Source organism: Lissotriton helveticus, chromosome 5_1, assembly GCF_964261635.1.
Source record: "Lissotriton helveticus chromosome 5_1, aLisHel1.1, whole genome shotgun sequence".
NCBI classification, from domain to species: domain Eukaryota; kingdom Metazoa; phylum Chordata; class Amphibia; order Caudata; family Salamandridae; genus Lissotriton; species Lissotriton helveticus.
Window position 1 is genome coordinate 1,576,222,658 of NC_136065.1, and position 13,492 is coordinate 1,576,236,149.

General features: G+C 42.6%; 1 protein-coding gene across 1 annotated transcript in view; it reads left to right on the top strand.

Moving 5' to 3' along the window:
* CCND3 (cyclin D3) overlaps positions 1-13,492 on the top strand; it is a 181,262-nt gene that overhangs the window by 53,044 nt on the left and 114,726 nt on the right. The window contains exon 4 of the mRNA XM_078644719.1: positions 5,521-5,663. Within this exon, the coding sequence (XP_078500845.1) occupies positions 5,521-5,663 (143 nt within the window). The remainder of the gene's footprint in view (positions 1-5,520; positions 5,664-13,492) is intronic.

Consider the following 13,492-nt stretch of genomic DNA (forward strand, 5'->3'; position numbering starts at 1 on the left):
ACAAAGTCAGTTTGATGATGCACATAGAAAATGAATCATATAAACTCCTTTAAACCTCATCGGCTTATTCCAGTGCCAACTATGCACTTAGCGGGATAAACGTTTAACTCTCAGTTCGATATGTCCTACGTCTGTAGAGTTCTCTAGATGGGCTCCACAGTGGTCCCTTCTGTATTAATGGAGCACACATGACTAAATTCGTGTAACTAAAAAGTAATCCTTCCCTGCACACAAATGGAACTAATGATATGTACATGAGGTCTGTGTGGAAAGTTATATGCACCTTATATTAAACCATCAGATGTCGCATATGCCTACTCCCTCTACCAGCTAATCAGTTGCAATAACTGTTTGCACATTGTGCAATACCTTCCATCTTGTCTACTACCATACATAGGGACTCACGTATGTGACATTCACCCTTTCGAGCAATATCTTATAGTGTATACACCTTGTGCCTACCCTAGCAACAGATTTGTAATTGTGTGAATCCCTGTAAGGATACTCTTTGAGTCAGCTAAGACTGCTCTCGCCCCTGTGCAGTAGTTAACCACTCGTGTGGAAACCATGAACCACGGACAGATGGGTTGTAAACCCAATTCAAACTTGGTACTCTGGTTCGGGGGGGGGGGGGCTATTTCACAGCCTGTGTCCCCGCCAACTCCCCAACCCCTCAAAACAGACTCCTTGTAAAAGTGAATGATCGAAAGAGTATCATCGAAACGAGAGAACAACGGAGCATACTCCTAAAGAAAACCGATTTAGCAACACCAACTGATTTCTTTAGATCTGTGGCTTGTCAACCTATTTATTGCCAGTAAAAAATCCCAAATGCGGAGTCTCCTTCGCAGCTACCTGCACATGCAGGAAAACTGGATTTGTGCTATGGGCCTTCAAGTGCTTATTTTCACATTCCTTTATCACATTACTGGAAATTTGTCAGATTCGTAGCAAAAGATGAACATCATCAGTACAGTGCTACGGTTCGGCTTAAAATCAGCTCCACGAACCTTCTTGAAGTGCACAGCAGTAGTGCATGGCAGTAGTTGCAGCCTATCTAGGGAGTAAGGTATGATCTTTGGTTATTCCTACCTCGACGACTGGTAAAGCAGATTCTCAGTCCAAACCAGCACAGGATTTCAAAGCCATAGCACGTCTGCTATCCAAGCTGGGTCTCAAAAACAAGGTGAACCCATCAACATCGAAGATAGCACAGTGCCTAATATAATCTAGCAGCTAAAATAAACTGTTTAAACGAAAAGGTGTATATTCTTGAGGATGGACTATTAGCAGGTAAGTACAAATGGGTGGGCTAGGTACACACCAGCAATCTATAGATCGTCAAGATCCATGGCATCCTGCATAATCATTTTATCAATCTCAAGGCTTTTCATGAGACCCCTACAGCAGTGCCTCTCGGATCAATGGTTTCGGAAAAGAGTCGATTGGAAAGATACCATCTCATGGTATCGGTACTAAACTCTTTGGCATGGTGCTAAACTAAAATATTTGCTAGTCTGAGTTCCAGTCCAAAAGAAAATCCAGATGCAAGCAATAGTCAAGGATGCCTCCTTATCACGATGGGATGCTCACATGGAACATATGACAAATCAAGACTATTGACAAAAGTCTTATCAATCATATAGAATTCAGAGCAGTGCTCTTGGCACTCAAAGCTTTCCTTCCTTTTTTGTCAATAATCGAAACTGACAGTACCACCATCCATTCTACCGACAAATTGGAAGGACCAAGAACCAAACAGTAATCATTGCAAGCACAAACAATGTGGCATTGAGACCTGGCCAGAAATGTATTGCTGACCGCGATAAACATCCCAGAGCAGGGGTGTGGAATTTAATAAAATATCTACTTGTCCATGGGGCAGGTTGCTTCATAAATCTACTTGCCTTGTAACAAAATCCACTTGTCCCTTTTGTGCCATGTAATGCGGCGACAAATTACGGCAGCAATCTCATTATATAAGAGTTCTGATATAACCTCTCGAAATATGCCAGGGCCCGTACCATAGTAGGGTTGCATACTAGCAATTCCCTTATGCTGCCATGTTTCTGCAGGTCTACATACTTGGCTGAAGGTATTGGTAAGAAATAGTTCAAGGGTTGGAATGCCCTTTTGAGTCTGTGCAAACCTACCAACGTGCATGTTGGGTTTGCACCAACTCTTTTCTTATCTTTTCCCGTACTGAAAAAGGTTGGAAATTTACTCAACAGTCGCAGACGTAAAACATCTTTCAGGGTTGGGAAAAAAAGTGGTTAGAGGAAAAGTGAACTTGAAACATTAAGATTTTCACATGAGCCAATCTACACATGCGCTCATGCTGAAATACAGTTCAAAAATAATTTCTAAGAGTACTATTTTTGGCCTACTTTGTAAATTTTTGTGAATTCATGGACACTGTATATATGCACTTAATGCAAGGATATATACCATGGATGCACTTTTGAGACTTTCGTTAATAATTAGGCTTCTAATTAAGCCTGGCGTTAACCATGACCTATTGTGTTTAATAAAATTCTGTCTCTCTCTCGCTCACTTTTTCTCTCTGTCTATCGGATGGCTTCACTGTCAGTGACAGTATTCTGCTCTTTGACAAGGAGCATATTGGCACACAAAGTAGTTTTGCTCAGTGCCCGGAACTGCTGTGGCAATGTGTGCTTTTTGAGACCAAAAACAATTTTTGCTTTTGCCAATGCTTGTTAGAATGGTGAGGACCCAGCAGCTCCCACACGGATACGGTTTTACATAAACCATGCCTGAACAAGGCACGCATTGACAAAACCAAAAGGCTGACCACCAATTTCAGACCTACTGGCATTGCCAATGCTTGTTTATTTTTGTTTCCGGTAATCTTATTTAAACTGGTTACACTGATTTTTCCATTATGAATATTTTTTGGGAAATACAAGCATACATCAACATGTTGCTAAATGATGCTGTAAACATATGGTACCTAAAATCTTACAGTAGCAAAAGGTTTTTTTCCTACTTGCATTTTTTTTTAAACATTTTATTTTGAAAGCAAAGAATCATCACTCTTGCTTTGAAGCTTCGGCAAATATTTGCATATAATCAGAGCATTCTGGGAGCATTGTACATAGCCTCATATTACTAAACTTTGAAAACGTGTATACACATTTACACTGAAACCACCGTCGGTAGTGCAGGCCGAGCTTACAGCGTTTACTTTTAGTGCTCACCCTAATAATAAAGGCTTTGCATTAATGAACCATAAATACAAGCTTAAACAGCATTTAACACATGGACACAAATATTACCTTAACTGCAGACATTGCCCTTTCCTGATCCATAAAGTGATACTGTAAACTGGCAGCTAAAGGGTTTGTGCTGTAGGGGATTGGGCCTACTTGTCCCAAGGACAAAATACACTTAAACTTGTTGACCTTGACCCCAAACAATATTTCCTGGGAGTCGGGCTAGAGGAATTCCACATCCCTGCCAGAGGTACAGAATCAGAAGGTGGATTTCCTCAATTAACATCAAGAGAAAAATTACAAGTGGGTTCTGAGCGACAGCCGTAGAACCTTTAGCAGAATGGGGTATGTGGACCTATTCACCATGGCACACAAAAATGAAGTGACTTCGTGACCAGGGCATCACAGCAATATTGTTTTTTAAATACCATTTTGATCAATTAGTTCTGATCATTTGTCTGGCCCTTTCCACACATTCCACTTATCAATGGGAATAGTAAAACCATGAACATTTAAGACTATCTTGATAGCACCAGATTACCTGTGGCGATGGTAGTACCCGGACCATCGTCAACTGTCTCTAATACACCACAGTTTGCCATGCAGGCCTGATCCAATGGCCTAGCCTTAATTCATAGAATTTGGCTCAATTGATCCCGAGGTCCGGCATTACAGCCATTTGAATCTGCCCTCTGCTTGCATTGAGATACCGAAACAGGTAACTTGTGCATTAAAATGAAAGCTGTTCTGCATATGGTGTCTAAATCCCATTTCAGGCCGGGAAGATGTCCATGTTCCTTACTTACTGCATATAGCCAAATCAAAGTTGCAAAGGTCTTCAGTAGCGGTCATAACTGCTTAAAGAAAATCTTTGAAGCAATTGTCCTCCTTTTTAAGAATCCAACGGTTAAACATTCTAGAAGTTCTCAATGAGGGGTTTCCACTAATAAAAAGCCAATATGCTCCATGGGCACGTCACATTGTACTGTGAAAACGAATGAGCCAAATATTTGAGCCTATAAACTGAGCTCTTTTGCAGCATCTCTAATGAAGAACAGCTTTTCTTAATTGTAATTACAACCACAAGAAGTGTTTGGGAATTACAGGCTTGATTAGCTGTCGAACCTTGAACAAATTTTCATGGCAGTAGGGTATTCCTCCCCCACCCAAACCCCCCCACATCCTTTTGAACTAAAGTGGTTTCTGATTTTCATGTTTGATTTTCATGTTTCTCTTGATACCATCCTCCCAAATCTGTCACCAGCATAGAGGTCTAGTCATTCACTAGACATCGGGGGGGGTCTTTTGGGACCAATGATATTCGAAACCATTATTTGTGAATTCTGATCACAATAGACTGTCTAGCTACACCGAAACAGTCCATTATTAGGTGGATAGTACCATGTATTTCTATCAGATATTTAACTGACCTATTACCGGTAGTCCATTCCACAAGCGAAAGCTGCAGCCACTGCCTGGATTAAACTTGTCCCCATCGTGGACATATGCAAGGCATAAACATGGGAATCCGTGCTTACTTTTATTTGACACAATTGTCTAGAGTCTGATGGTTAGGTTGAAGGTAAAGCTGAACGAGGAGATGGGAACATGTTATGTAATATTGGTTGCTTGTATTGCACTTTTCTTGCCTTAAGACTGCCAGATGGTACTGGGGGAGGAAAAAGAAGTGGAGAGTTAGGCTGTCTGAGAATGGGATAACAGATACAGAGATTGTGGCGTCTTAGGACAGCTAAATTAAAGGGCAAAAAAGATAAAAGGGATAGTTTACAAGGAGTTGTAAAGGCATGTGATAACTGTATTCCCCTGTCTACCATTTCTCTCATGCCTATTGGTTTATGGTCTGCATTGGTGAGCACATCAGGAAGAACCTGTTAAAATGTTGCTGTCTGCTGACTAGGAGTCAGGCTCTTATGGCCATCGCAGCAACTCCGACACATTTAGAAAGTAGGTCCTCTGTTATAGTTGAGTTACCGCAAATAGACCACATATTTTTCTGACTGTCTTTTTGACCAAAGAAAGGCCATTCCATGTTCCCCTGATGTGATGGAGGAGAAAACCACCACCCCCTCGATGAGCTCTGAGTTGGATATGGCATTCTCTTAATTCTCCAGACAAAGTCAAGGCACATATTCTTGTTTTTGTTTTGTCTCATACAAACATGATGTCCAATTGCCTTAGGGCTTGCTTTTTCCTTATTCCCTACTGCTGTCCTACCCGTAGTCCCTTATCCAACTTAACAGATCCCCTTTCCCACGCTTATTTCCAGAGTTCTCATTTATTCTGTACCCTCCATCGATGATAGCAACGGGCAGCATTGGTGCAGCTCTCCATGGGCTTGGTATTTTGGACCAGTGTGGACCAGGCGAGGCGGTGACAGAACTGCTGGCTGGTGTCACTGGCACAGAAGTGGTGAGTAAACTGTTATTAAGAGATCATCTCATTCCTGTAGAAATGGAATGAAGCTGTTTTGTGTCTGTGTGGAGTTAAGCAAGGATATCTGTCTGTGAGGAGTTAGCTCTTTGTAACAGACATCCGCTCACTTGATCCTCTTGGAAGGGAAGTTGAAGAACTGTATGTAGAGGAGTCTGTCACTTGCTGCTTGGGTAAATTTAGATGGTTGTATCTGGCAGTTATAAAGACACTTTTTGTGCTAGATCGCAGTAATCCATAAAAAATCTTGAACATACCCTGGAATGAACATGACTGTCTTCCGGAGAGTAATCGCAGAAGTTACTGACCTCCTATTTAACTTGTGGAATTCTTTTATTTCTGCCCCCAATTATTGGGTAAATTCTTCATCTATCAGTCACCAGACATAGAGTTGCTCTTTACTAAGCATTTGCATTCTGTCGCTACCCAGATTAATTTCCACTGGAGAATGATCCAAATTTCCTCTAAGGAGGATCTGAATTCTCTTTAACCGCATGCGTGCGGCGGCTTTTCTCACGCTGTGCGGCTTTTTTTAAAAAGCCGCGTTACATGACGAGCTGAGCTCGTCATGAGCATGCGAGCGGCGCAACTCATGACGAGCTCAGCTCGTCATGAGCATGGAAGGGGTTAAGCATGTTATCTTGGCAGTTGGTTGGTAAATTAGTCGAGAAGGATTTATGTGAAAATGACTGGTGCATGTATGATCTTTTATCTGGGTCACATGTGCGACATTTGTTGCAGAAATTCCATTGATTAAGATCTTTCTTGAAGGGCTAAAGAATGTTTTTCCTCCTATTAGGCGCCCCCCACCTCCCTCCCTGGGAGCTTAACATAGTCTTTCCACATCTCATGGAGGTCCCTTTTGGACCTATACTGAAGGTGTCCCTACAGCATCTTCCGTGGAAAGCAGTTTTTCTTGCAGCAATTACATCAGCTCGTAGGGTTAGCAAGATTTTAAGTGCTATGCTCTCATGAGCCCTACACTACACTGCAAAAACCCTAGGCATAATTTTAGATCACCAGCTATCAAGGCAAGAGCAGATTGCGTAAACATGTAGTAGGACTTTATTTGCATGATTAATTAAAACCTTTTCGTTTGTTTGCATTATAAATATTGGAAATAGAAAAAGTAAAAAGGTGCTCAAGCTCTATGGCCCACATGCATCAAGCATTTTTGTATTCGCAAAGGGTGCGATTCCTTAAAATCGGCCGTTTGCGAATGCAAAAGTGCTTTTTGGGATGCATGAAGCAATTTTAGAATTCGTAACATGTGTGCGAATTCTAAAATTGCGGGTGCTTTTAAGAAGTCGCAGATGTGCGATTTCTTAAAAGCAATGCATCATTTTTTTTAAAAGTGAAAATTCGCAAATAGGGTGCCAAATTTACCGAGTGGTTGAACCACTCGGTAAATTTGGAAAAAGTGTGTAAAATGTTTTTTTTTCAACATTCATGTTACGGACACACATGTCCTTAGGACATGTGTGTGTGCAACATGATGCGAAAAATACATTTCAGGGGTGCATGGGGGGGTCCTTTGGACCCCCCCCCTGCACCCATGAAATTTTCTAAGTGCCACTCGCAATTTCCATTGACTCCTATGGGCCTTTTGGCCCATAGGAATCAATGGGAATTGCGAAAATTAAGTTAAGAAATCGGTATTTCTTTGGGATTCGGTAAAAATTGCGATTTTTACCTAATCCCAAAAGAATACCGAAAATATTGATGCATATCATTTTGCATTTCTTAATTTGCGATTCCTTATTTTTCGCAAATTAAGAAATGCAAAAAGACACAATGATGCATGTGGGCCTAAATACATTTCCCCTCTATGCAAATATTAAGTGGAACATTCGTTGAGTAAAATCAATAATCTAAGGAAGCTTTTTTCTTATTATTTATTTTTCCTTCCAGCTCATACTGTACAAAAGGGCGTTCCCCCTTTCTTCAAGTGTACCAATATGGAGCTTTTAATGTCTACTTGCAAGTCCCCTTTAATTGGATTGCTGTTACAACTTTAAGAACCATAAAAACCTTTAAAAGAGAGCTGTTCAATGTTCCATATGCATAGACCCCCCCCCATATTTCCGTTTGTGGTTTGGCAGCTTTTCCTGTTCGCAGGGTACCTAAATGGTGGTTCAGAATACGTTTAGCTAAAATATTAAAGTGTTTATCCACTGACAATTGTTTTGTAAGTGCTAGAGGATCAGTAAAATGTTCAGGCGTAGTCTTTAAGAATGTTTCTTTCGTCTTCATTTTGAAACCTGCAATTAAATGTGATTGTGGTTTGAAAACTCTATAATCATTCAGCACAGACCAGCCATGAGCCCTTGTTGCCAGGGTTTCTTTGTCTTCGATTATGGATATAGTTTTGTTGCATTTGTTACTGTTTTCTTGCAACTCTGATGGGTTGCAGAGGTTGCCCACCAGTTAGTTAGACCTAGATTCGGTAGAGCGTCAAAGAGGTACTCTCTAGCGGATGAGTTTCTATGTCATGACCATTTGGTCCAGAGGTTGGAATTTAATGACCCTGGCTCTGCTCCTCTTATTTTATGCCCACTTTTTATGTATGCCCCCATCGTAGGTAGCCTCTGTTTCTCCAGTATTGGGGTGTCTTTCATAGATTCACATACTTCAATATTCCCCGTCGTAGAAGTGGGAGTCCCACAGTACATAACATAGCAATTGTTTTTTCTTTAAACACATTTTTTTCATATTTTCAATCATTTAGACCATTATACTTCAAGTTCACAGTACATTCCACCATACAATGTTTCATAGACTGTAATCCTATTATGTCAACTTCATAGTCCGTCTATCTCCGTCCTTATCCTCGGCACTCATTTCTTCATGAATGTTGCCTATTCAGTATATTCTGTCCTGGACGTCAAGTCCATGTTGCTCTAGGCTTATGCATAATATAATTCCTCCTCACATCTTATAAGCAACTAACAAAACACAACAACCCCCCCGTCAGACATGTCGCTCCCCTCCCTCATCTCCTATGTCATGCAGCATGTACTCCTGCCATCCAATTCAAAGCATTGTGTCCGTGATCAGGGGGATGCTCTCATAACCATCACCTCACCTGTCATCCTTCCCACCCACACTACAAAGGTAATGCTCCATTGCAGTAGGAGAAGTCCCCCCTTTCAGAAGGTCAGTCACCGTCGTCTGTCGGATTCTTGAGCAGGTCCACCATAGCCACCCAGGCCCTCAAGCAATTTGTCATTATTGGTTCTCCAAGCCATTTGTAATCGGAAGATCCCCTCACAGTCTGCCCACTTTATAAATTCCCATAACCATCTTGTTGCATTAGGCATAGTGACCGCTTTCCAATTGCTAGTAATCTCTCTTGTAGCTAGGACTAACCCTTAGTCTACGAATTTACTGGCGAGTTTATTACGGGCAGTGTCACATAACATAGCAATGTAGTAATAACATAAATATATATGCATAAAAGAGAGAAAAAAACCATAGAGTTTTTATAGATGGACTCACTTCTAAAATATATCAGTCATTCGGTTTGGTCCAAATTCCAGCCAATCAGGCGTCCGCACCCCCTTAGAATGTTCACCCCAGAGGCTCAAGCCTCAGATTTTCTACCGCACGTCATGTAAAGGGAGTCTCCCTGAGCTCAGCTCAGTTTTCTTCTCAGAGTCAACTTTATGATGTCTACCACCAAGAAGACCCTCTTCAGACCTTGTGGAACCTGTGGAAAACAGGGACTTCATTGTGAAGACCCTCATAAAATGTGCATATATTGCCTATATCTTGAACACCAGGTAAAGTATTGTAAAATATGTAGAACCTTCTCTCAGAAGACTCTGAAGGACAGAGAGGGGTGTCTCCTTCTGTGGCTACAGAAGTTGAGTACTTCAGAGAACCCTCTCAGATGTGTAGAGTGTCATCAGTCAAGACTTCTTCATCATTGAAGAGAACCAGTGAGTATCAAAAGGTTTCTCCAAAACCTAAAGTGGTGAAGAAACATCATGTGGATAAGCCCACTATTCAACCTTCAACTTCAAGAGGGGTAAGTTCTCCCCCCCCAGTCTTTCTGCACCTTCTACTCCCCCGAGATCTGATTCTCGGGCGACAAAGACTCCATCTGCGCAGTTTTTATCTCAAACTGCCTATCCCGTCGACGAGAGTGGTCGCGTCTACGTCGACTATTTCAACATCAACATCTATGATCCTGTCGTCGGCATCTTCACTGTCGACGTTTGTATCCATTAAGGTGAGACCGATTTAGTCTACGGTGCCTTTGACCTCGTCGACGGTGTCAAGCAAACAGAAGAAGATTTAGTCGACGCGCACTTTGTCGGCGGCGTTGGCTTTGTCGACGGTGCGTTTATAGTCGACGATGACGGCAACAACTGCATCCATGGATTTGGTACCATTGAAATCTTCAAGCTCTTTACTTCAATGGCGACATTCCTCTTTGGATACCCTAATGCCTATTCAAACTCCTTCTCATCCTCAAGCTGAGTTATTTTCTTCTGATGATGAGGAATCCGAGGATGATGTAAGATTTCGGGCTGCTCGCAGTCCCTCTGCACTTCTTATAAAATGTCATGCCTCTGATGACGGTGAGGACCTAGAAGAAGATTTTTCTACTTGTGACATGCAGCCTGTGCCGGAACTTCCTATGGCACAGATGCCTTTAACTCTTATTTCCAACCTCCAATTCATGCTGGATGATTACTACCGCAGTTTTCCAAGTTCAGTACAGGCCTCTCCAGCGCCTCAAACGCCTCTTCAACCTCTCCCTAATAAAGAATCAGTTGCCGCACCTTCTGCGTTGAAAACCAAGGATCAACATCAGGATGCTCCTCAGGTCATGGAGGAGGAGGACAATGACTATGACGATGATGATGATGACGATGACAGGGAAGAGGGTGAGCTGGATGACAGATCCCTTCTTTCTCAATGGGACACCTACCAAACTCAAACAGTCTCCCACTACTACAGCTCCTCTGGATTCTCCACCAGTGGACATAGGTGGTTTTCTTTACTAATGGAAAGAGAGGCAAAAAGAGTCCACCTTCCTATGACCACAAGAGAGGAAGAGTGTTTCCTATATGATTTTAAAGATCAACCTCAAACAAGTTCATTCTATTCCCATCGATTTTTATCTGGCAAGAAGGCCTCAAGCTCATGCAAAACCCCAATTTAATTCCAGCTGCTCTACCGAGGCTGGGTAAGAAGTACAAAGCCCCTGCAAATTCACCTGCTTGTCTCATTTCTCAACCACAGACTAATTCCATGATTACTCGGGCAGCACAACGTCAGGCTAGGAATCCTTCATCTCCATTATCTGCACCGCCGGACCGAGAAGGTAGACTCCTTGATGCTATTGGCAAGAAATTGTCCACTATGGCTGAAACTACAGTTCGTGCGGCCAATTCTTGGCTATCCTTGGTCGTTACGACCGACAAATGTGGTCAGACAGATCATCCCTTGTAGATCTTATACCAGAGGTTTCTAAAGCAGAGGCATTAAAAATTCTTCATGAAGGAGAGAAGATTTCTCCCGAAATTATTGATTGTGCTGTGGATGTGTCTTCCACTGGTTTCCGTCTCTTGGCAGGTGCAGCAGTCCTCAGGCGACAAGGCTGGTTAAAAGCTACGTCCTTTCGTCAAGAAGTACAGACGAAAATATTGGACATGCCTTACGATGGCGAATCTTTGTTTGGACAACATATCGCCGATGCCCTTCAAACAGTAAAGAAAGACACCGTCACTGCCCGTGCTCTCGGAACTCTCCAGTTTAAAAAGCAGCCTTTTGGAGGCGCAAGAGGTCGTGGCTCCACATCTTCCTTCCGAGGAAATTCCAATCAATATAAACAAGGGCAACAACGTTACTCCTCCCAGAATCAGCAATCGTACAGGAAACCGCATTCTTAGTCCTACAGACAATACAGAGGTAAATTCTCTTACAGAGGAAAGGACTCTTCCAAACAACAATGACTTTCATCACTCACGTCCCTGACTCCTCCCGCTTTTCCAAAGGTTGGAGGTCGAATCTCCCACTTCTACTCCAAATGGTCACTGATTTCTACCGATCAATGGGTTCTGGGTATTGTGCGCAAAGGACACTCATTGGAGTTTGAAAAGATTCTTCCTGATTCGCGACCTCCTGCCCACCTGAAAGAACTTTTAAACCAACTCACAATTTTACTATGAAAAGGCTTTCTATTTAAAGTTCTTCCATTCGGTCTTCGTTCCGCTCCCCATGTGTTTACCAAAGTCCTCTCACCGGTGGCAGCTTACCTTCGCCTACAAGGAGTGCAAATCTTTCTATACCTAGACTGCCTGCTGCACGATCCTTCAAACAGGCTTCTGAACACACTCTATTATGCAGGTCCCTCTTCCAGTCCCTGGGCATTACATTCAACATGGAAAAGTCTCATTTTCTCAGACTGTTCTTGGGAGCCATCCTAGCCACCAAGCTAGCAAAGGCTTTTGTGTCGCACATAATACGTCGATGACTTCGCAATTTAAATCTCCCTCCTTTTAAAAGTGTCCGCTTCTGTCCGACAGTTGAAATCTTTCCTAGGGATGTTGTGCTCCTGCATTCCTCTAGTCCCTCTCTGCCAGCTACAAATGAGACCTATCCAGGAGGAATTGGAAAAACAATGGGCTCAAGTCTCGGGATCCTTCTAGGATATGGTCAAAGTCACATCTCGGATGAAAAGAGCTCTCCTGTGGTGGACTCTCGAGAAAAACGTCTCTTCAGGTCGTCCATTCCTGGTGGACACTAGTTTTACTCGCAACAGATGAATCTCTAGAAGGTTGGGGTGTGCATCTTCAGGGACTAACAGTAAAGGGAAAGTGGAACATACAGCAAAAAACCTGGCACATCAATCTACTGGAGTTACTGGCCATTTTTCTGGCTCTAAAAGCTTTCCATTCCATCATACAGGGAGCATCGGTGTTCATCCGAACGGACACCACAACATGCATGCATGCACTGCATAAACAAACAAGGAGGCACAAGGTTCATGCTGCTGTCCCATCAGGCGCAACAAATTTGGGATTGGGTGATTCAACATCAGGGCATCCTCTCAGCAGTGCACGTTCCGGGAGCGTCAAAAAATCTTGCAGATTCACTGAGCAGATCTCCCACAACCAACCACGAATGGGAATTACATCAACCCACACTGGATCACATTTTTCAATTATGGGGTCCTCCGATTCTAGATCTGTTCGCAACACATCTGAACCTCAAATGCCTGTTCTATGCAAGTTGGCTTCCCCAACCGGAGTCATGCAGAAATGCTTTTTTGATGAACTGGTCGAAAATATATGCCTACGCTTTTCCACCTATACCTCTAGTTCCCAGAGTTCGTCAAAAAATGAGGAAGGAACCAGGTCACATTATTCTAATAGCCCCCAGATGGCCTTGACAAGTCTGGTTTACGGAACTTCTGCTCCAGTCACAATGCGACCCGATCATTCTTCGCCCTCTTCCGAATCTTCTGACCATGGATCAGGGCCAAGTTTGTCATCCAGACCCAGCATCTCTGCGTTTAGCGGCTTGGAACCTGAGCACTATGAATTTGTAAATTTGGACATTCCTTTAGATTGCAGAGAGGTCCTGGCTAAGGCTACAGCAGCTTCAACTGTGAAAACATACAAACTCAAGTGGAAAAGATTTTGTCTATGGTGCAATGATGCCCAAGTACATCCTATTCATTCCACACCGGAGCATCTTTTTACACTTGGCAAAATCAGGACTCTCACATTCTACTCTAAGTTTTTCTAGAAGCAATCTCAAGGTTTCGTCAAGATGGCTCCAACTCTCTTAAC